A 25294-nucleotide genomic window follows, 5' to 3' on the forward strand; every position below is an offset into this window, starting at 1 on the left:
TTCCAGTCAGACTATAAAAATAGCAGAGGGCTGGATTAGGTCTCCAAAGCTGCCCTAGATAGTCTTCTAAGAGGACAATAGCCAAGGCCAGAGGAAGAATACAAATGGAAGCCTATATACCATATGTCCAATATTTAAAAGGTTAAAAACCTAACGAACTATTAAAATAAAATATACTGTCCTCCTCCTTTGACAAGTAAACCTTCATAATGACAGGGGAGGAGGACATGTTTGAATTTAGAAATCTCAATCTTCTTAAAATTCTGCATTGAAAAGTGGTGGCATAAATGGCAGCTCTCTGCTCTTCTTTTTCTGCCTTGGTTTTGTCCCACACCACAAGGGGTGTCACATGCTTGTATGTGGACCCCTCAGCCCACATGTCTGAGTTCCATCCCACCTCCCACCACAGACCTTCCTTAGCCAACCCTGAGGCTGGAGGGTCCACTCTCCAGAGACCAAGCAGGGGAAGAGGCCTATGCCAGAAGGAGGCTTCTAACCATTTGAACTGGAATCCCAGGTCTTAAGTATATGCAGCCCAAGAGGATATGGAAGGGGATGTGTGGGCTGAAAATAGACAAGTCCTCCTGGCCTTGCAGACCCCTTATTCTGGGGGAAGAGGCTTGGCTGGAGGAGAGCCACTGTAAGAACCATGGTCCTGGGGCAGAGGACACTCTTATCCAGGTCTAAAGGAAATACTGACTTTAGCTTTGCACTTCACAATTTAGTGTTTAATACAATTAGAAACTTACTGTAAATTTATTTTTATTATTTTTAATATGAAAAAGTTACCCTAGCAGCACTTATTGAAATGCTACCTTTTCTCCATTGATAGGCAATGCAAACTGGTGTGAATCAAGTTTCCATGTGTGGGATTCAGTTTTGGGCTCTCTGCTGTATCACGGGACCTTTTGAATGGCTGTACATTGATTATTCATATCTAGTTAGAGAAGTACCCCAGCCTTGTTTTTGAAGTGCATCTTGAATATTTTTGACATACAAATTTTGCTAAAAATTTACCACATATATTTCTAAATTGCCTTGTCAAGTTATACATAGACACACACACACACACACACACACACACACACACACACAGAGTCTTATTGGGAATTTGATTGGAGTTACATTGAATATATATTTAACTGTTTATCAATATTTCTGTCTTTTATTATATTGACATCTTTACTGTTGTGAATCTTCATAGCATCTGTTTCTCCATTTATTAGTTGTCTTAACATTTGTCAGACTATTATAGTGTCTTCAAAACTATGTTATCCTGTTATTGGTGTATAGGAATGCATTGATTTTTGAATATTGATTTTTTTTTTTTTTGAGATAGAGTTGCCCTCTGTTGCCCAGGCTGGAGTGCAGTGGTTTGATCTCTGCTCACTACAACCTCCACCTCCCAGGTTCAAGCAATTGTCCTGCCTCAGCCTCCCAAGTAGCTGGGATTACAGGTGCGCACCACCACGCCTGGCTACTTTTTGTATTTTTAGTAGAAACAGGGTTTCACCATGTTGGCCAGGCTCGTCTCAAACTCCTGGCCTCAAGTGATCTGCCTGCCTCTGCCTCCCAAATTGCTGGGATTACAGACATGAGCCACTGCATTTGGCCTGAATATTGATTCTTCAGCAAACTTGCCAAATCCTCATGTTATATCTAGTATTTACCTATAGATTCTTTTGAATTTTTGACAATGTTTTCTCTTTCCAGTCCATATACATTTTATTACTTTTTTTTTTTTTATCTTGCTCTAGCTAGGGCTTCTAATGTGATGTTAGAAGTGGGGTAACAGAGGGTACTTGTTTGTGATTTTAAAGGAAATTTTTTTTCAGGGAGTATTCTTAGTTTCCAAAGGAAATGCTTTTAGTATCATTTACTTGCAGGGGGTTTTTGTTGTTGGTTTTTCAGTGGGAGTCTCACCCTGTGCCCATGCTGGAGTGCAGTGGTGCAATCATGGCTCACTGCAGCCTTGAACTCCTGAGCTCAAGTGATTCTCCTACCTCAGCCTCCTGAGTAGCTGGGACTACAGACATGCCCCACCATGCCCAGCTAACGTTTTCATTTTTGGAGAGACAGGGCCTAACTATGTTGTCCAGGCTGGTCTTGAGCTCCTGGCCTCAAGTGATTCTCCTGCCTTGGCCTTGGTCTCCCGAAGTGCGAGGATTACTCGGGTGAACTACCACACTGGCCCTATAGGCTTTCTTTTTTTTTTGAGACAGAGTCCCACCCTGTTGCTTAGACTGGAGTACAGTGGCATGATCTTGGCTTACTGCAGCTTCTGCTTCCTGGGTTCAAGCTATCATTGTGCCTCAGCTTCCTGAGTAGCTAGGAATATAGGCATGCGCCACCCTGCCTGGAAAATTTCTGTGTTTTTAGTAGAGATGAGGTTTCACCCTGTTGCCCAGGCTGGTCTCCAACTCCTGACCTCTAGTGATTTTCCCTCCTTGGTCTCCCAAAGTGCTGGGATTATAGGTATGAGCCACTGTACCTGGCCTTCTATTAGGTTTTTGAAAATAATCTTTGTAGGTTAAGGATATTACCTCCTTTTAGAAGTTCTTCCACATTTTAAATCTAAATGATCCACCCGCCTCAGCCTCCCAAAGTGCTGGGATTACAGTCGTGAGCCACCATGCCCGGCCTGCCTTTTAAGTTTTTATTTCAAATATTAATGTTTTTCATTTTTACATGCTCTGATTTGTTCTTTAAATTAGTTTCTTGCTCATTATTTATAATTTCTTCATTCTTTTCACCCTTTCATTTATCTGAATATATATGCCTTTAACTCAGGTATCTGGAGTCTTTACAGGTCAATTTCTGCTGAATCTTCCTCCTGGTATCTTTATTATCACATATTTTGTGATTTGTGTATGTGTGAGAGCTGTCCATTTTCCTTGGAATTTATATTTTGGAATTTTCTGAGGGCTGGGTTTCTTCACGGAGAATTTTCTTCTGCCAGGCTCCTAGAGATACCACCAGTTTGGTAGTACTTTAAATTTTTTGCTTGAAGCTTTTTAGATCTTTAGGTGATACAAATTTGGGGGCAAAGTTGAAGGAGACCTCTTTTGTAATTACAGATTCTGTGGGGGATAATTTTTCTCCAGCTCAGCACCATTTGAACTTGGAACAGTTTGCCTTATGGTCCTGGGATCAAGGTGGAGGTGGAGTGATCAATATAGCAGTGGAGGAAAGAGCTTGTTTATTTCTAGTTCATCCTCACCTGAAGGTTTAACCCTTTTGGATCTCAGACTTATGGGGATAACTTCAGGTGAGGATGAACTAGAAATAAATTAGCTTTCCCTAATTTGAACATTCTGGGATTTGTTTCCTTTCCTCAAAGCCCCAACCATTGAAAATTGAAGTTCACGTTCACCAGATGGGGCAGATACTCTCAAGGCAAATGCCACTTTCACTTAGTTATCGACCTGATGATTCCATATCTACCTAAAAATCAGTAATGCCTTTAAAAATGTTTGTTACAGCTTTTCCTATATTTCTAGGTCTTTTCAGTGGATCAGGGTGCGTAATATATCATATTGCTGAAGAAAAAAATCTGCCATACTATTAAAAACAATGGGTATTTTCAACTATTTTAAAAGGTTTTTTACAAAAGGGAAAGGTTAGTGGAAAATAATTTGTGTTTTGAAAAATTGAGAATTTTTTTTATTATACTTTAAGTTCTGGGGTACATGGCAGATCTTGCAGGATTGTTACATAGGTATACACATGCCATCGTGGTTTGCTGCCTCCATCCCCCCGTCACCTACATTAGGTATTTCTCCCAGTTTTATCCCTCCCCAGTCTCCCCATCCCCTGCTGTCCCACCCCTAGCCCCTCACCCCCCAACAGACCCCAGTGCATGATGTTCCTTTCCCTATGTCTGTGTGTTCTCATTGTTCAGCACCCACCTGTGAGTGAGAAGATGTGGTGTTTGGTTTTTTGTTCTTGTATTAGTTTACTGAGAATGATGGTTTCCAGATTTATCCATGTACCTGCAAAAGACATGAACTTATCCTTTTTGATTGCTGCATAGGATTCCATGGTGTATGTGCGCCACATTTTCTTTGTCTAGTCTATCATTGATGGGCATTTGGGTTGGTTCCAGGTCTTTGCTATTGTAGACAGTGCTGCAATGAACATACGTGTGCATGTGTCTTTATAATAGAATGATTTATAATCCTTTGGGTATATACCCAGTAATGGGATTGCTGGGTCAAATGGTATTTCTCATTCTAGATCCTTGAGGAATTGCCATACTGTCTTCCATAATGGTTGAACTAATTTACACTCCCACCAACAGTGTAAAAGCATTCCTATTTCTCTGCATCCTCTCCAGCATCTGTTGTCTCTGACTTTTTAATGATCACCATTCTAACTGGTGTGAGATGGTATCTCAATGTTATTTTGATTTGCATTTCTCTAATGACCAGTGATGATGAGCATTTTTTCATATGTTTTTTGGCCGCATAAGCATCTTCTTTTGAAAAGTGTCTGTTTATATCCTTCGCCCACTTTTTGATGGGGTTGTTTTTTACTTGAAAATTTGTTTTAGCTCTTTGTAGATTCTAGATGTTAGCCCTTTGTCAGATGGGTAGATGGCAAAAATTTTTTCCCATTCTGTTGGTTTCTGGTTCACTCTAATGCTTGTTTCTTTTGCTGTGCAGAAGTTCTTAAGTTTAATTAGATCCCATTTGTCTATTTTGGCTTTTGTTGCCATTGCTTTTGGTATTTTAGTCATGAAGTCCTTGCCTATGCCTATGTCCTGAATGATATTGCCTAGGTTTTCTTCTAGGGTTTTTATGGTGTTAGGTCTTTTTTTATTATTATTATTTTTTATTTTTATTAATTAATTTATTATTTTTTTATAGAGACAGGGTCTTACCAAGCTGCCCAGGCTGTTCTTGAACTCCTGACCTCAGGTGATCCACCTCCCTCAGCCTCCCAAAGTTCTGGGATTACAGGCATGAGCCACTGCACCTCACCTATAGTGTTAGGTCTTGTGTTTAAATCCTTAATCCATCTGGAGTTAATTTTTGTATAAGATGTAAGAAAGGGGTCCAGTTTCAGCTGTCTGCACGTGGCTAGCCAGTTTTCCCAACACTGTTTATTAAACAGGGAATCCTTTCCCCATTGCTTGTTTTTGTCAGGTTTGTCAAATATCAGATGGTTGTAGATGTGTGGTGTTACTTATGAAGCCTCTGTTCTGTTCCATTGGTCTATATCTCTTTTGGTACCAGTACCATGCTGTTTTGATTACTGTAGCCTTGTAGTATAGTTTCAAGTCAGGTAGTGTGATGCCTCCAGCTTTGTTTGTTTTGCTTAGGATTGTCTTGGCTATGCAGGCTCTTTTTTGGTTCTGTAATAAAGGGTATTCAATTAAGAAAAGAGGAAGTCAAATTGTCTCTATTTGCAGATGACATGATTGTATATTTAGAAGACCCCATTGTCTCAGCCCAAAATCTCCTTAAGATGATAAGCAACTTCAGCAAAGTCCCAGGATACAAAATCAATGTGCAAAAATCACAAGCATTCCTATACACCAATAACAGACAGAGAGCCAAATCATGAGCGAACTCCCATTCAGAACTACCACAAAGAGAATAAAATACCTAGGAATACAACTAACAAAGGATGTGAAGGACCTCTTCAAGGAGAACTACAAACCACTGCTCAAGGAAATAAGAGAGGACACAAACAGATGGAAAAATATTTCATGCTCATAGTTAGGAAGAATCAGTATCATGAAAATGGCCATACTGCCCAAAGCAATTTATAGATTCAGTGCTATCCCCATCAAGCTACCATTGACCTTCTTCACATAACTGGAAAAATTCAGAAATTTATTGAAGAACTCTGGGAAGGTGTATTCTAAAAGTTTTTGCCACTTACAAAGAGAATCATAAGAAATACTGAAACAGCAACAAAAGAAATCTTCAGGGGATCCTGCTTTGTCCTTTGACCTTAACAGGTGACATCAGAATATTTGATACTTGTCAGGCCCCCACTTCAGCAGGGGGCCACCAGGAACCATGAAGATGAAGCACCCACTTTCTCTGTGACTCTGGGGACCTTGAGGCTAATAATGATGATGCAAGGCCAAGATCATCGGGTCTAGAGGGCCATAGTTACAGGGTGAAACAGTCTCATCAGGCTTCGGGTGAGAAACCTGTACTGGGAGGCCTGGACAGTTGAAGTTTGGACGAGAGTCAATAAGAACATTCTAGACACATGGTTTCAGTGCATACAACCAAGATGAGTTTTTAGAAAACCACCTGAGAGTAATTTATTCAAGGATAATCCCCATCGAGATCAAATACTAACAGTCAAAAATGTCCAAAATGTCTAGTGTCATTATTATTCATTGTCTTCACTGACATGCCAGGGCATTCGTGTGTGTGTCATAATAACCCTGATCATATCATGGGGTGGATGGTTGGAAAACTTCCTCTCAGTAAGGGAATGTTCCACAAATGCCTCAGCAGAGTGAACATGTATAAGTTGTATATTGCTAAGTTCTGAAGACTAAGACATGAAGACCTGGACCTCAGAGTACTTTAGGATATTGCACTGTTTTTTTGCATTGAAAGTTCTTTAACATTTTGCTATGAATTAAAAATAACTAGAAGTTTATCATTCTATCATCAATCTCTACTATTAAAATTTAGATACCCTTTATGTCCACGAAAATTTGGGGCTTTGGCAAATTGAGGAATTGGATAGAATTTTTTTCTGGTCATTATAAGAGTGTTTCATTTACAATTTAATCGGATAATCTAATTAACCGTCATTAAGCAAAATTGTCTTTAAATATAACACTTTCTCACAAGTCATATTTTATTTAAGGTAAACCAGATGAAATGTCTACTGCCTGAAAGTATTTTCCAAGTAGATGAACTCTTGTACCGTCTCGATTTTTTCGTAGAAGTATGCAGAAGGTACTTGTGGAAAATGACTGTGGTAAGTATAACATGTTTAAATGGGGAAATTGATAATCAGTGAGTTAATACAGGCATTTTTTGTCCTCTGCAAAATTGCACAATAGAAATAACAGGGCTTGTGGGAAATGTTAAGACTCCTCAAAATCTATGCAATTTTGTAGTCAGAGTTCCAGCAGAAAAGTGGTTGACACCTTGGGGGATGACTGTGGGAGTATGAGAAATGCACAAAAACAAAAGGGTAGAAATGTATCTACCCTGTAATTAGAGAAGGACTAGTGGAACTCTGATACCCTTAAAGTGGCCATGGAAGGCAGTGAGACTCATCAGGAGCCAAGAGCCAAGACCCTGTGGGAAGGGTGTCTTGGGCATAAGCACTCCTTTATTTTCTGAAAATACAGTTGAAGGGCTCCTGCTCCTAAGGTAGCAGCTGATCTGAAGTCTTTTCCTTTCTCTGAAGGTGAAGGTTATAATTCTCCTTCTAGCACATCAGCTCTTGCCCAGCAAAATTCATGTATGAGCTAACCAGCTACCCATGTTATATCATTTCCCATTTACCAAATGCAACCACATAGCAGAATTCTAATTCACATAGCAGAAACTCAGGTTTCAGCAGAACAGACTTTGGGAAAGCATCTGAAGTTTATAATTAATTGCTAAATTAAATGGGCACTGAACATTCTGTTTATATACCTTTCATTGATACATATAAAATACATTTTCTACTAAAACAATGGACCGGTAATTTGGATTGCTTTCACTGGAAGTACTGAGACCTTAAACCATTAGGAGTATAGGGCTATAAGGTAAAGTGTAAGGTTTCTCTGTCCTTTAACTCATCAGAAATATTGTCATTTCCATTTTTAGGATACTTTAGAAAATGTAGGATGCTGTGTCATATTCAGTCACTTTCCATTTATCTTTAATAATCTGTCAAAAATTAAACTACTACGTACAGACACACTTGTAAAAATACAGGTATGTATGCCTATTTGTTTGTCATCATTAGCATAAATCACATGCTAAGTGCCTTCTTAATCATGCAGTATTTTGGGGGTGATAAAGAGAGCCACCCACCAGTGAAACCAATGGTTGTGGCATTCAAGGAGCTTACACTCTAATGAAGAAGGCAAGGCAGAGTGTCATAATTTGGATCATCTTATCTTGAGGCAAATTAGGGCCTTGGTAGCAAGGGATGGAGCTTGGACAACTGGCCCAGTTGTTGGGTTTTTACCTGAAGTTGACAGTGGCAGCCTGTAGTATTCTGGGTAGTATTCAAAGAGGCATAATAAACTTGGGCTTGATTAGGAGTGGCACCAATATGTAAGGAGGCTCGATCTAATGAAAAGATACAGTAGCAGGAATAGAGGTGGCAGGAGATTCCTGAAGTTAGGAACCCAATAAATGGCTACTACTCTGTGATGGTGCCATAATAAAGGTTTGAATAGACTCCCCCCTTTTCTGTGTATGGTATTGTTACTAGCTGAGGTGGTTATGTTTGCAGATATATCCAGCAAAGTGGTTGGATATTTTATCAAATATTTACAAAATACTTATACCACCAAAGTAGTAAAATTAGGCAATTGAAAATTCCCGAGAAATTTTATCAGATAATCCCTGTGTCATTGCATTTTTATAAGGATTAAATTTCTTAATATTGGTAAAGCATTTAAAACTGCCTCACACAAAGTACCCAAAGGGTTGGATATTATTATCACTTTTACATATGCAGTCATGTGTTATATATTTGTATAATATTCAGATATATGTCCTTAAAACAGATAGTTTATATAATGCATTTACCATAATAAAAATGGGAAATTGATTTATGAGTTCTGAGTATGACTGTAATGAAATATTTAACAAAGGGAAATCAAAGAAAAAAGATATAAGAACTTGGTTTTGCTTCAACTCTTATAACCTATTCTCTCTTGATTTTAAAACAAGGTTCCAGAGATAATTTCATAGAAGTAATATTTACTCCTTTTTCTGCTAAGAGCCATAGAATTTAATGACCTAAAAATTGCCATTTGGTTTCAGAATGAACATATATCTGTCTGTCTCTCCCTCTCCACCCCTCCAACCCTGTCTCTGTTTGATTAAATTCTTAGGTAAATTCTCCCTTAAAATCTCTTGTCTAGGTTTTTTCCCCTGGAATAGGCTCTTTGGAGAGGTCTCTCATACCTGGATTTTTCCTGCAGACTGTTTGCTTTCTAAACATCTGAACTTCTCTTCTGAATGAGAGCATCATGTTGCAGTGCACTGTTTCAGTGGATACCAATAAATCTCTTAGCCTGTTAATGATAAGTGGCTGTGGTATCTTAAGCATTAATAATTGTGTGTATACAAGAAAGTAGTCTGATAAAACCTCCAGTTGGTAACTTACTTGCTCGTCCAGATTGGCTCCACAAAGGCTTTGGTTCTTCAGGCCTCTTGTTTTCTATGCTCACTGAGACTGAATAATGATGTTATCATTTATCTTTAGTGGTGGATATAAGGTTCTTTTCATAAACGTGACCTGTACTTATAAGCAGAACCAGTGTATTCTGCTTTACAAATTTTTACTTAGGGCCAATGGTAAAATGAAGTGTAATATTTCTCTTTTCTTAGGTTAAAAAACATAAACATTATTTTAGGTGGGCAGCAGTTGAGGAAGAAAGAGAGTCTGAATTTGCTTTGCTGCCCATGTTTACTCTAACGGTCAGAAGGAATCACTTGATTGAGGATGTTTTGAATCAGCTAAGTCAATTTGAGAATGAAGACCTGAGGAAAGAGTTATGGGTAAAGTATAATTCTTACTTAATATTTTTGCTACTAAGAAAAGAAAAAAGAATGTAACAAAGGGTTTCATAGAGAGGAAGTTATCTTCCTTTGCCACAAATGTTGTTTATTTTGGGGTTCCTCTAATTCCCTGGTTACCTTTGAGTTTTGGGTAGTAGCTGTGGGCACTCACTCAGTATGTTTGGGCTAAGGAGCAGCAGACAAATTGGTTGTTCTCCTCCTACCCTGCTCAGGTAGATAGTTCAGTGTTGGCCCTAAGAGGTCCAATCCATTCTAAGGTCTGGCCTAGCCTGGCTAGCACCACCCTTGAAGGGTTTTAGCAAGATGGGGTTAGCATAGAGAATTAAGGGATTGTTTCTGTTCTTATGCAATAACCTAATTGGGGCCAGACATAGTGGCTCATACCTGTAATCTCAGCACTTTGGGAGGCCAAAGTAGATGGATCACCTGAGGTCAGGAGTTCAAGACTAGCCTGGTCAACGTGGTGAACCCCTATCTCTACTAAAAATACAAAAATTAGCCACGTATGGTGGCGGATGCCTGTAATCCCATCTACTCAGGAGGCTGAGACATTGAGAATCACTTGAACCCAGGAAGCAGAGGTTGCAGTGAGCTTAGATCATGCCACTGCACTCCAGCCTGGGCGACAGAGTGAGACTCTGTCTCAAAAATAATAATAATAGTAATAACCTAAATTGCTTTGTAGAAGAGAGAACTTTCTCTTTAATTCCTATGGTTATTTTGGGGTCTAATTATAGATTTGACCATGTTTAGAAGCCCCTTAAATGGTTTTTGGTTTAATTACCATATAATTTGTCTTGTTAGTAAATATTTGATACCAAATAATAATGACCAGTAGATATTTTGAGTGCTGTCCTTGTGCCAAGAACTGTTGTAAGTCCTTTATACATATTTGTTTAACCCTTTCAACAACACTATGGGGTAGGTTCTGTTTTTCCCTCATTTTACAGATGGGGAAACTGAGGTACAGAACTATTAGGTAACTTACCCAAGACTAACCCAACTGATAAGCATCAGAGCCAGGATGGGCCCAGCCATCAGACACTAGACTTTCTGCTTAATCAAGACAGATAAAGATTGGCCTGATAATATTTAGTAAATAGAATATTTTTGATTGGAGACCCTAGTTTATCACTTCTTCTACTCAGTTAAAGAAAGATTGACTTTACTAAGTCTCAAGATACTGATTTAAAAGTATATTGCAGCCAGACGCAGTGGCTCATGCCTCTACTCCTAGCACTTTAGGAGGCTGAGGTGGGCAAATCACCTGAGATCAGGAGTTCAAAACCAACCTAACCAACATGGTAAAACCCTATCTGTACTAAAAATACAAAAATTAGCTGGGCATGGTGGCAGGTATCTGTAATCCCAGCTACTTGGGAGGCCAAGGCACGAGAATCGCTTGAACTGGGGAGGCGGAGGTTGCAGTGAGCCAAGATCGCATCACTGCACTTCAGCCTGGGCAACAGAGTGAGATTCCATCTGAAGGAGATGAAATCTTCATTAGAGAACTTGTTATGTGATTCTGTCCTTCACCAGTCAATCAGTCCACTCAGTTATTTGAGTTCCACTTTTATATATCATTCATCCAGTTTTTAAATTCAGGTAACACTAAGTAAGCATTTACCATTTGCAGGTACTGTGTGAGACATTTTACATGTGTGACCCCTGTAATCTTTCTGATAATCTTGTGGGAAAACTGAGGCTTTATGAGATCAGGCAGCTTGTCCATAGTAAGAAGAGGGGGAAGTGTTTGACACGTGATCTTGCTACAGAGATTTTAAATATTTCACTATTTCACTGCTAGGAATGGAAGAGGCATGCATCTAAATAAAGAAGCTAATAAGAGGAGCTTTGTGGGGATGCTAGTGGAACATCTGGGTAGAAATGTTGAACAGGCCTTTGGAAGTGACTGTCAATCAGGAGAGAAAATGCACTGGATCTGAAGGTTATATACCTATAAGTGGTAACGTTTAAGGAGAAAATGAGCATCCAGGGAAAGAACAGAGAAAGGACAGAAGTGCCAGGATAGAACTGTCTGGAAGTCTGTTTCTAGAAACTAAGCAGCAGGCAAAAGAAGGGAGAAATACAACTGTAAAGAGTGTTTCATACGAGAAAGCAAGGGAGAAAAGTGTGTCAATAAAAAGGACATGATTAGAAGTGGAAAATGAGTTAACGACATCAAGGAGATGAGATATAAGAAAAAATCCTTGGAGCTTAGGGATTTGCAGTTCTTGGTCCTCTTGAAGAGAACCATTTAAGTGGAGAAGTGGGTTTGGAAGTTTGGCATATATCTCCGCAGTTTGGCAAGAGTAGAAGGAGCTGTGTGTCTGTATTGGAGACAATGTGTTGGGTTTTGTTTTCCTTTTAAGAATAAGGGGAACCTTAACATATTTATAAACACAAGTGAAGAATTCCAAGAGAAGGCAGGAATGGAGGGGTAACTGAAGGGTTATAATAGCATCCTCTTGGGAGGGATTGGTGTCAGCAGTAGGAATGCAGCCTCCTCAGGGAGCAAATAGCCACTTCAGAAAACACTTATGTGTGCTCTGGTTTTTTGAACATCCTGGTTTTTATGATTTCTTTTCTTTGCTTTTTTTTTTTTTTTTTTTTTTTTTTTTTTTGAGACAGTCTTACTCTGTCGCCCAGGCTGAGGTGCAGTGGTGTGACGGCTTACTGCAACCTTCATCTCCTGGTTTCAAGTGATTATCCTGCCTCAGCCTCCCAAGTAGCTGGGATTATAGGTATGCACCACCACACCCAGCTAATTTTTGTATTTTTAGTAGAGACGGGGTTTCACCATGTTGGCCAGACTGGTCATGAACTCCTAATCTCACATAATTTGTCCACCACAGCCTCCCAAAGTGCTAGGATTACAAGTGTGAGCCACCACACCTGGCAGATTTTTATGACTTCTTTCTGTTTATTTTCATTATACTTGGATCTGATGACTATAATAGTGATGACAGTTGAGGTCAATTTAGTGATAAAAACTTTAGGCTCTGATTTGACTGACATAGGATTAAATCTAAGCTGTAGGCAGGTCCAGGTGGCTCATGCCTTTAATCCCAGCACTTTGGGAGTCCGAGGTGGGCAGATCACTTGAGGTCAGGAGTTAGCAACCTGGCCAACACATTGAAATTCTGTCTCTACTTAAAATACAAAAAAATTAGCTGGACTTGGTGGTATAATCTGTAACCCCAGCTACTTGGGAGGCTGAGGCAGGAGGGTCGCTTAAACCCAGGAGGTGGAGGTTGCAGTGAGCCGAGATCGGGCCATTGTACTCCAGCCTGGACAACACAGTGGGACTCTCATCTCAAAAAACCAACCAAACAAACAAAAAAACTAGGTTGCACCATCTAGCTGTTGTATAAACTTAGAAAAGTTATTTAAATTCTCAAGGCCTCATTATCTCATAGAATTAATGTAGAGGTTAAATATGATAATGTGAGATACTTACCTCAGTGCCTACCAAATACTTGGGTCCACAATTAATGTTAGCTGTTTACTATTATTAAATGAGACTTTATGCATAGCAGTATGGAGCCTTGGAAGTGATGTATTATTTGCTCTGTTTCCTCAGGTTTCATTTAGTGGAGAAATTGGGTATGACTTCGGAGGAGTCAAGACAGAGTTCTTCTACTGTCTGTTTGAAGAAATGACCCAGCCAGAATATGGGTTGTTCATGTATCCTGAAGGGGCTTCCTGCATGTGGTTTCCTGTCAAGGTAAGTTCCCTTTTCTTCGCTTAAGGTATTTTGTGGCAGAAAAAGTACATTATATACCATAGAAAATTAGATTGTCTAGACTATTTCATGTTAGGAGAGGAGTTATTGATATAATTGTGGAGATAATCTTTAATTCTAATAAGGTGACTATTTTCTTTAAAATGGAGTTTTATTTTCCTAGGTTCCCATATCTGTCCACATAAAACTCAAGCAATGTATTTTTTGATCATTTATGTGATTCCAGGATAAAAAGAAACACTATCTTTTTTAGGTACTCATACTTCATGTCAGTTCTGTTTTCCCAGTGAATTTGAAGACAAAGGCTGTGGAAAGAAATTGTAAAAACTGTTCATAAGGATTACTGAGCCTAATGTGTTTTTATTGCAGGTACACTTTTAGGAACCAAAACTGTGGCAGGAATTTATTTGTTTTTTTTTTTTAATTATACTTTAAGTTCTGGGTACATGTGCAGAATGTGCAGGTTTGTTACATAGGTGTACACGTGCCATGGTAGTTTGCTGCATCCATCACCTCGTCCTTTATGTTAGGTGTTTCTCCTAATGCTCTCCCTCCCTTAGAGACCCCCACCCCCCAACATGCCCCAGTGTGTAATGTTCCCCCACCTGTGTCCATGTGTTCTCATTGTTCAGCTCCCACTTGTGAGTGAGAACATGAGGTGTTTGGTTTTCTGTTCTTGTGTTAGTTTGCTGAGAATGATGGTTTCCAACTTCATCCATGTCCCTGCAAAGGACATGAACTCATCCTTTTTGATGGCTGCATAGTATTCTATGGTATATATGTGCCACATTTTCTTTATCCAGTCTATCATTGATGGACATTTGGGTTGTTTCCAGGTCTTTGCTATTGTGAACAGTGCCTCAATAAACATATGTGTGCATGTGTCTTTATAATATAATGATTTATACTCCTTTGGGTATATACCCAGTAATGGGATTGCTGGGTCAAATGGTATTTCTATTTCTAGATCCTTGAGGAATTGCCACACTGTCTTCCACAATGGTTGAACGAATTTACACTCCCACCAACAGTGTAAAAGCATTCCTGTTTCTCCATGTCCTCTCCGGCATCTGTTGTCTCTGACTTTTTAAAGATTGCCATTCTAACTGGCGTGAGATGATATCTCATTATGGTTTTGATTTGCATTTCTGTAATGACCAGTGATGATGATCTTTTTTTCATATGTTTATTGGCTGCATAAATGTCTCCTTTGGAGAAATGTCTGTTCATATCATTTTCCCACTTTCTGATGGGGTGGTTTGTTTTTTTCTTGTAAATTTGATTAAGTTTTTTGTAGATTCTGGATATTAGCCCTTTGTCAGATGGAGAAATTGCAAAAATTCTCTCCCATTCTGTAGGTTGCCTGTTCACACTGATGACAGTTTCTTTTGCTGTGCAGAAGCTCTTTAGTTTAATTAGATCCCATTTGACTATTTTGGCTTTTGTTGCCAATGCTTTTGGTATTTTAATCTTGAAGTCTTTACCCATGCCTATGTCCTGAATGGTATTGCCTAGGTTTTCTTCTAGGGTTTTTATGATTTTAGGTCTTATGTTTAAGTCTTTAATCCATCTTGAGTTAATTTTTGTATAAGGTGTAAGGAAGGGATCCAGTTTCAGCTTTCTGCATATGGCTAACCAGTTTTCCCAACACCGTCTATTAAATAGGGAATCCTTTCCCTGTTGCTTGTTTTTGTCAGGTTTGTCAAAGATCAGATGGTTGTAGATGTGTGGCGTTATTTCTGAGGCCTTTGTTCTGTTCCATTGGTCTATGTATCTGTTTTGGTACCAGTATCATGCTGTTTTGATTACTGTAACCTTGTAATATAGTTTGAAGTCAGGTAGTGTGATGCCTCCAGCTTTGTTCTTTTTGCTTAGGATTTTCTTGACTATGCAGGCTCTCTTTTGGTTCCACATGAAATTTAAATTAGTTTTTTTTCCGATTCTGTGAAGAAAGTAGCTAGCTTGATGGGAATAGCACTGAATGTATAAATTAGTTTGGGCAGTATGGCCATTTTCACGATATTGATTATTCCTAACCATAAGCATGGAATGTTTTTCCATTTGTTTTTGTCCTCTCATTTCCTTGAGCAGTGGTTTGTGGTTCTTCTTGAAGAGGTCCTTCACATCCTTGTTAGTTGTATTCCTAGGTATTTTATTCTCGATCTCTTGACCTCGTGAGCCACCCATCTCGGCCTCCCAAAGTGCTGGGATTACAGGCGTGAGCCACTGCGCCTGGCTGGTATTTTATTCTCTTTGTAGCAATCGTGAATGGCAGTTCGTTCTTGATTTGGCTCTCTTTAATTCTGTTATTGGTGTATAGGAATGCTTGTGAGTTTGGCACATTGATTTTGTATCCTGAGACTTTGCTGAAGTTGCTTATCAGTTTAAGGAGGTTTTGGGCTGAAATGATGGGGACTTCTAAATATACAATCATGTCGTCTGCAAATAGAGACAATTTGACTTCTTCATTTCCTTATTGAATACCCTTTCTTTCTCTTGCCCTGGCCAGAACTTCCAATACTATGTTGAATAGGAGTGGTGAGAGAGGGCATCCTTGTGCTGGTTTTCAAAGGGAATGCTTCCAGTTTTTGCCCATTCAGTATGATACTGGCTGTAGGTTTGTTATAAATAGCTCTTATTATTTTGAGACACACTCCATCAAGACCTAGTTTATTGCGAGTCTTTAGCATGAAGGGCTGTTGAATTTTGTCAGCCCTTCTCTGCATCTATTGAGATAATCATGTGGTGTTTGTCTTTGGTTCTGTTTATGTGATGGATTACATTTATTGATTTGTGTATGTTGGACCAGCCATGCATCCCAGGGATCAAGCTGACTTGATCATGGTAGATAAGCTTTTTGATGTGCTGCTGGATTCAGTTTGCCAGTATTTTATTGAGGATTTTCGCATTGATATTCATCAAGGATACTGGCCTGAAATTTCCCTTTTTTGTTGTGTCTCTGCCAGGATTTGGTATCAGGATGATGTTGGCCGAATAAAATGAATTAGGAAGGTTTCCTTCTTTTTCTGTTGTTTGGAATAGTTTCAGAAGGAATTGTACTAGCTCCTCTTTGTACCTCTGGTAGAATTCGGCTGTGAAACCATCTGGTCCTGGATATTTTTGGTTGTAGGTTATTAATTGCTACCTTAATTTTAGAACTTGTTATTGGTCTATTCAAGGATTTGGCTTCTTCCTGGTTTTGTCTTGGGAGGGTTTAAGTATTCAGGAATTTATCCATTTCTTTTAGATTTTCTGGTTCATTTGAGTAGACATGTTTATAGTATTCTCTGATGGTAGTTTGTATTTCTGTGGGATCAGTGGTGATATCTCCTTTATTATTTTTTATTGCATCTATTTGATTCTTCTCTCTTTTCTTCTTTAGTGGTCTGGCTAGTAGTCTATTTTGTTGATCTTTTCAAAACACCAGCTCCTAGATTCATTTTTTGAATGGTTTTTCTTGTCTCTATCTTCTTCAGTTCTGCTCTGATCTTCGTTATTTCTTGTCTTCTGCTAGCTTTTGAATTTGTTTCCTCTTCTCTAGTTCTTTTAATTGTAATGTTAAGATGTTGATTTTAGATCTTTCCTGCTTTCTCTTATGGGCAGTTAGTGCTATAAATTTCCCTCTACATACTACTTTAAATGTGTCCCAGATATTCTGGTATGTTGTGTCTTCATTATCATTGGTTTCAAAGAACATCTGTATTTCTGCTTTCATTTCATTATTTATCCAGTAGTCATTCAGGAGCAGGTTGTTCAGTTTCCATGTAGCTGTGTGGTTTTGAGTGAGTTTCTTAATCCTCATATCTAATTTGATTGCACTGTGGTCTGAGAGACTGTTGGTTATGATTTCCATTCTTTTGCATTTGCTGAGGAATGTTTTACTTCCAATTATGTGGTCAATTTTAGAATAAAGACGATGTGGTGGTGAGAAGAATGTATATTCTATTGATTTGGGGTAGAGAGTTCTCTAGATGTTTATTAGGTCCACTTGGTCCAGCTGAGTTCAAGTCCTGGATATCCTTGTTAATTTTCTTTTTTTTTTTTTTTTTGAGACGGAGTTTCGCTCTTGTTACCCAGGCTGGAGTGCAATGGCGCGATCTCGGCTCACCGCAACCTCCGCCTCCTGGATTCAGGCAATTCTCCTGCCTCAGCCTCCTGAGTAGCTGGGATTACAGGCACACGCCACCATGCCCAGCTAATTTTTTGTATTTTTAGTAGAGACGGGGTTTCACCATGTTGACCAGGATGGTCTCGATCTCTTGACCTTGTGATCCACCCACCTCGGCCTCCCAAAGTGCTGGGATCACAGGCATGAGCCACTGCGCCCAGCCTTCCTTGTTAATTTTCTGTCTTGGTGAACTGTCTGATATTGACAGTGGGGTGTTATAGTCCCCCACTATTACTGTGTGGGAGTCTAAGTCTCTTTGTAGGTCTCTAAGAACTTGCTTTATGAATCTGGATGCTCCTGTATTGGGTACATATGTAGGATAGTTAGCTTTTCTTGTTGCATTGATCCCTTTACCATTATGTGATGCCCTTCTTTGTCTCTTTTGATCTATGTTGGTTTAAAGTCTGTTTTATCAGAGACTAGGATTGCAACCCCTGGTTTTTTTTTTTTTTTTCTTTCCATTTGCTTGGTAAATATTCCTCCATCCCTTTATTTTGAGTATATGTGTGTCTTTGCATATGAGGTGAATACAGCACACTGACGGGTCTTGACCCTTTATCCAATTTGCCAGTCTGTGTTTTTTCACTGGGGCATTTAGCCCATTTACATTTAAGGTTAATATTGTTAAGTGCGACTTTGATCCTGCCATTATGATACTAGCTGGTTATTTTGCCCATTAGTTGATGCAGTTTCTTCATAGCATTGATGGTCTTTACAATTTGCTATCTTTTTGCAGTGGCTGGTACTGGTTGTTCTTTTTCATGTTTAGTGCTTCCTTCAGGAGCTCTTGTAGGGCAGGCCTGGTGGTGACAAAATCTTTCGGCATTTGCTTGTCTGTAAAGGATTTTATTTCTCCTTTGCTTATGAAACTTAGTTTGGCTGGATATGAAATTCTGGGCTGAAAATTTTTTTCTTTAAGAATGTTGAATATTGGACCCCACTCTTTTCTGTCTTGTAGGGTTTCTACTGAGAGATCCACTGTGAGTCTGATGAGCTTCCCTTTGTGGGTGACCCGACCTTTCTCTCTGGTTGCCCTTTGCATTTTTTTCCTTCATTTCAACCCTGGTGAATCTGACAATTATTTATCTTAGGGTTGCTCTTCTTGAGGAGTATCTTTGTGGTGTTCTTTGTATTTCCTGAATTTGAATGTTGGTCTGCCTTGCTATGTTAGGTAAGTTCTCCTGAATAATATCCTGAAGAGTGTTTTCCAACTTGGTTTCATTCTCCCCATTGCTTTCAGGTACATGGATCAAATGTAGATTTGGTTTTTTCACATAATTCCATATTCCTTGGAGGCTTTGTTCGTTTCTTTTCTTTTTACTCTAATCTTGTTTTTTCACTTTATTTCATTAAGTTGATCTTCAATTTCTGATATCCTTTCTTCTGCTTTATCAGTTCGGCTATTGAAACTTGTCTATGCTTCATGAAGTTCTTGTGCTATGCTTTTCAGTTCCATCAGGTCGTTTATGTTCTTCTCTAAACTGGCTATTCTAGTTAGCAATTTGTCTAACCATTTTTTCAGGGTTCTTAGCTTCCTTGCATTGGGTAGAACATGCTCCTTTAGCTCGGAGGAGTTTGTTATTACCTACCTTCTGAAGCCTACTTCTGTCAATTTGTCAAACTCATTCCCCATCCAGTTTTGTTCCGTTGCTGGGGAGGAGTTGTTATCCCCTTGAAGGAGAAGAGGCATTCTGGTTTTTGGAATTTTCAACCTTTTTGCACTGGTTTCTCCCAGTGGATTTATCTATATTTGGTCTCTGAAGTTGGTGACCTTTGGATGGGGTCTCTGAATGGATGTCCTTTTTGTTGATGTTGAAACTATTTCTTTTTTTTTGTTAGTTTCTCTTCCAACAGTCAGGCCCCTCTGCTGCAGGTCTGCTGGAGTTGCTGGAAGTCCATTCTAGACCCTGCTTACATGGGTATCACTGGTGGAGACTGCAGAACAGCAAATATTGCTGCCTGTTCCTTCCTCTGGTAGCTTTGTCCCAGAGGGGTACCCACTAGATGCCAGCCAGAGCTCTCCTGTATGAGGTGTCTGTTGGCCCATACTGGGAAGTGTCTCACAGTCAGGATACCACGGGGTCAGGGATCCACTTGAAGAGGCAGTCTGTCCCTTATCAGAGCTCAAAGGCTGTGCTGGGAGATCCACTGCTCTCTTCAGAGCAGCCAGGCAGGAATGTTTAAGTCTGCTGAAGTTGTGCCCACAGCCACCCCTTTTCCCAGGTGCTCTGTCCCAGGAAGATGGGGCTTTATTTTTAAGTCCCTGATGGGCTGCTGCCTTTTCTCAGAGATGCCCTGCCCAGCAAGGAGGGAATCTAGTGTGGCAGTCTGCCTGCAGCAGCCTTGCTGAGCTGTGGTGGGCTCTGCCCAGTTCATCTTTTTTTGTGTGTGTGTGACAGAATCTCACTCTGTCACCCAGGCTGGAGTGCAGTGGTATGATCTTAGCTCACTGGAACCTCCACCTCCCAGGCTTAAGATATCCTCCCACCTCAGCCTGGCAGGATTACAGTAGCTGGGATTACAGGCTTCCGCCACCACACCTGGCTAATTTTTGTATTTTTAGTAGAGACGAGGTTTCACCACTTTGGCCAGGCTGGTCTCAAACTCCTGACCTCAGGTGATCTGCCCACCTCAGCCCCTAAAGTGCTGGGATTACAAGCATGAAAGTGGCAGGGATTTGAATTGACTTAATGGCCAAATATTAGGTTGGTGCAAAATTAACTGCAGTTTTTTCTTTTACTTTTTTTTTTTTGAGACAAAGTCTTGCTCTGTTGTCCAGGCTAGGGTGCAGTGGCATGATCTCTGCTCACTGCAACCTCCGCCTCCCAGGTTTAAGCAATTCTCCTGCCTCGGCCTCCCGAGGGCTGGGATTACAGGCATGCACCACCATGCCTGGCCAATTTTTGTATTTTAAGTAGAGACAGGGTTTCTCCATGTTGGTGAGGTTGGTCTCAAACTGTCAACCTCAGGTCATCTGCCTGCCTCAGCCTCCCAAAGTGCTGGGATTACAGGCATGAGCCACCACACCAGGCCTTGCCTTTACTTTTAATGGCAAAAACTACAATTACTTTTACACCAACCTAATATAAACCCTATCTTGAGCTTTAAATTTTTCAATTTGAGATTTGATTTTATGAAAGAGGAACAAAGATTTATTTAATATAAATTTTTTATTGTACTGATAAAAACTCATAATACTTTAAGACTTTTTTTTTGTTTTTCAGCCTAAATTTGAGAAGAAAAGATATTTCTTCTTTGGGGTGCTATGTGGACTTTCCCTGTTCCATTGCAGTGTTGCCAACCTCCCTTTCCCACTGGCACTGTTTAAGAAACTTTTGGACCAAATGCCATCATTGGAAGACTTAAAAGAACTCAGTCCTGATTTGGGAAAGTAAGTAAATGTAGTTCCTGAGAAAGGACCCTATCTAACATATATTTGGGCAAATATTTAAATTCACGCACTTCATATTTTCATGTTCAACAGAAGCATTTTAGGTACTTTAGACCAGTTTTAACTTTGATAAGAATTGTTGGGTAACAGTTTCATTTTCTATTAAGAAGTGTTGATTATTTCCATAACTGGTCTTCAATGTTTGCACTAATCTTTCAACTTTTTCTGTGTAGAAGCAGTCATGCACAGAGCACAGGTTGCACCTTGGTGCAAAATCTGCTAGTAATGGTTGTATTAAATGCTGTTTCATGTTATCACCTTTAAAATGGAAACTCATTTCTAAGTTAAAAGACAAGCCACCACCTCACAAAAAAATGGCAACAGTAGAAGGGTTTTAATATCCCTGCTGTGTATAGCATTCCCCTACACATCCATAAGAAATACTGATAAAGTATCGAAGAAGGCAACTTGGGAAAGAAGCAATAGAAATGCCTCCTAAATAAAAATGTCTTCAATCTCACCAGTGCTCATAGAATGCATATTAAAATGAGAAGCTAATTTATACTTCAAATTGACAGTGGTTTGAAGTGTTGATGCTATGTGGTATTAGCAAGGGCTTGAAAAGTTTCATTCTAATTTCAAGTATTATTAGTGGAAATATAAATTGGTACTCCTTTTCAGAGAACAGTGTGGCAGGATTTATCAAAATCAAAATGTGTTTGCCTTATTGATTCAACAATTCTACTTCTAGACAATTAACTTTCAGAAATATGCAACCGTGCAAGGATCAGTGTATGCTAATATACACTGTATTTATAGTTTATAATATAAAAACTCCCTAAATGTCCTTCAATAAGGGAATGATATATTTTTGGCATACTTATGCAATGGAATACTACAGAGATTTTTTTTTTTAAAGAGTAAGAACAGGCCAGGTATGATGGCTTATTCCTCTAATCCTAGCACTTTGGGAGGCCGAGGCAGATGGATTGCTTGAGCCCAGGAGTTTGAGACCAGCCTGGCCAACATGGCGAGATCTCATCTCTACAAAAAAATTAAAAAATTAGCCGGGCTTGGTGGCACATGCCTGTGGTCCCAGCTACTCAGGAGGCTGAGGTGGGTGGATAGATTGAGCCCAGGAGGTCAAAGCTGCAGTGAGCCATGATTATACCACTGCACTCCAGCCTGGACAACAGAAGAAGACCCTGTCTCAATTTTAAAAAAAGAGTGAGAACAATAATATGATTTTAGTATTATTATCATACCTCTTTTACAGATTCAGAAAGTAAAACACAGAGAGATTAGGTAACTTGCTCAAGGCCCCATAATGGCAGAACCATGATTTGAACACAGTCTGGCTGCAGAATCTGTTAATCATTATACTAACTATACTAAGAAGACAAAAGGAAAAAATATCAAAAGCGCAAGATTTAGAAAGAAAGAGATAAATTAGTCATTATTTTACTGGAAACATTGAAGTTAACGTAAATAATGCTTATGCCTCAGAAGACTTAATAAACAACAATATACATGAACTAAAAGATCTTTAAATTTGTATCATTGTTTCTCAAACTTTTAGGTCTTAAGATGCTCTTAAAAATTATTGAGGACTCCAAAGCGCTTTTACTTAGGTTGGTTACATCTGTCAATATTTACAAGATTAGAAATTAAATATTTTAAACACAGGAATATACAAATATTCATTCTGTTAGCTATCAGAGCATTCCACAGTATCATATAGCCTCTTGAAAACTCTTATTTTTATGTATGTATGTATATATTTTGAGACGGAGTCTCGTTCTGTCACCCAGGCTGGAGTGCAGTGGTGCAATCTCAGCTCACTGCAACCTCCACCTCCCGGGTTCAAGCAATTCTCTGCCTGAGCCTCCCAAGTAGCTGGGATTACAAGAGCCCACCACCATGCTCTGCTAATTTTTTTTGTATTCTTAGTAGAGACAGGGTTTCACCATCTTGGCCAGGCTGGTCAATGAACTCCTGACCTTGTGATCTACCCCCTCAGCCTCCCAAAGTGCTGGGATTACAGGTGTGAGCCACCGCACCTGGCAGAAAACTCTTCTCTTGTCACAACAGAATGTGGAAAGAGGCAAATAACATCTTAATGATGTTATAAAAATAGTTTTGACCTCATTAACTCTATAAAGGCCCCAGGATTCCCAAGAATTGCTGGACTGGCTCAGATCCACTGATCTCTATATTCAATAAAACTCCAATTTTAATCCCAGGAGACTTTTTATTAAACTTGACAACCTGGTTCTAAAATTTATATAGACAGACAACAAAGGGCCAAGAATAGCCAGGAATAATTCTTAAGACAAATAAAGATGGAGAACTTGGTCTGTCAGCTTTATATAGACAGACAACAAAGGGCCAAGAATAGCCAGGAATAATTCTTAAGACAAATAAAGATGGAGAACTTGGTCTGTCAGCTATCAAGAATTATTAGAAAGCTGTATTAATTAGGACAGTATGATATTGGTGCAGGTTTTCCAATAGAACAGAAGAGAAATCTCAGAAATGGACCCATGCCTATATGGAACTTTATTAGAAGTGACATACTTGATCAAGGGGAATAGGAGTACTACTTAATAAATGGAGCTGGAAAAAAATGATATCTACCTAGGGAAAAAATAAAAGTGGATCCTTGTCTTATGCCATATATGATAGTCAACTCCATGTAGATGAAGGATTTAGATATTAAATGCAAAAGTCATGAAAATACAGAAGAATTATCTTTTGAGATTTCTTAAAGAAAACATGCAGTGCACCAGCATTAAAGAAAAAATTAATAAATTTAACTATGATAAGATTAAAGAACTTCTCTTTTCATCAAGAGGGTATAGAAAAATGCAAAAGACAAGGTGCTATGGGGGTCTGAATGTATTCCCCCAAAATTCATAATTTGAAGCCTAATCCCCAGTGTGGAGCCCTTATGAGTGGAATTCATTCCCTTATGAAAGAGGTCCAAGGCTCAAGGGCACCTGTTTGCCCCTTCCACCATGAGAGGACACATAGAAGGCATCATTGAAAAGGAATGGGTCATCACCCATTTTCTTTAGATTCAGACACCAAATCTGCTGGCACTTTGATCTTGGATTTCCAAGCCTCCAGAACTGTGAGCAATAAATTCCTATTTATAAATTACTGTCTAAGGTATTTTATTATAGCAGCCTAAATGGACTAAGAGAAATTGGTACCAAGAAGTGGGATGTTGGAAGCAACTTTGGAACTGGGTAATGAGTAAGTAGTGGAAGAGTTTTGAGATACATGCTAGAAAAATCCTGTATTGCCCTATAGAGCAGTTCTGGCAAGGGCTCAGAAGAAGAGGAGACCTGTAGAGAAATCCCCAGTCTTCTTAAAGATTACCTAAGTGGTTGTGATCAGCACATTAGTAGAAACATAGATAGTAAAGGCAATTCTGAAGAGGTCTCAGATGGAAGTGAGGAACACATTGGAAATTGGAAGAGAGGTGATCTTTGTTATTACATAAAGTGGCAAAGAAAAGAATATGGCTGAATTGTGTTGTATCCTAGTGTTTTGTGGAAAGTAAGATTCTTAACAACGAAATAGGATATTTGGCAGAAGAAATCTCTAAGCAAAGTAGTAAAGGAGCACTATGGCTTTTCTTGACTGCTTATACCAAAATGCAAGCAGGGAGAATTATTTAAAGTGTAATTTATTATTAGAAAAGAAACTGAACTTAAAGATTTGGCATGTGCCTGTGATTCTAGTTAGGAGGCTGAAGCATGAGCATCTCTTGAACTTGGGAGGTGGAGATTGCAGTGAGCCCAGATCACACCTCTGCACTCCAACCTGGGCCACAGAGTGAGACTCTGTCTCAAAATAAATAAATTAAATAAAATACAATGATGGAAAAGGCAGAGGATAGATATTCCCAATTCAAAAGGGAGTAATAGGAAAGAAGAAAGGGGTAATAGGTCCCAACAAATTCCAAAACCCAACATGGCATGCAACATTAAATCTTAAGGCTTGAGAACAATCTTTGACTCAATGTCTCACCTTCAGGACACACTAGGGTTGGGGTTAGGCTCCTAAGTTTCCAGGCAGCCCAATCCCCATGGCTTTGTTGGGCACAACCAACCTGGAAGCTCTTACACATTAGTGTTGAGTGCTTGTGGTTCTCCCTCAGGCAAGAATTGCACACTGGTGGCTCTTCTGGGGTCTCTAGAGCAGCCTCACCCCCATGACTCCACTAGGTACTGCCTTAGTGGACT

General features: G+C 39.4%; 1 protein-coding gene across 1 annotated transcript in view; it reads left to right on the top strand.

The window, feature by feature from the left end:
* The window catches only part of HERC5 (HECT and RLD domain containing E3 ubiquitin protein ligase 5), a 56278-nt gene that overhangs the window by 23634 nt on the left and 7350 nt on the right, over positions 1-25294 (top strand). Inside the window, exons 14-18 of the mRNA XM_064369137.1 lie at positions 6844-6957; positions 7803-7913; positions 9546-9716; positions 13321-13464; positions 20875-21041. Coding sequence (XP_064225207.1) covers positions 6844-6957; positions 7803-7913; positions 9546-9716; positions 13321-13464; positions 20875-21041 — 707 coding nt within the window. The remainder of the gene's footprint in view (positions 1-6843; positions 6958-7802; positions 7914-9545; positions 9717-13320; positions 13465-20874; positions 21042-25294) is intronic.

The sequence above is a fragment of the Aotus nancymaae genome, unplaced genomic scaffold (assembly GCF_030222135.1).
Source record: "Aotus nancymaae isolate 86718 unplaced genomic scaffold, 86718_ANA_hifiasm-v0.15.2.pri h1tg000006l, whole genome shotgun sequence".
Lineage (NCBI taxonomy): Eukaryota > Metazoa > Chordata > Mammalia > Primates > Aotidae > Aotus > Aotus nancymaae.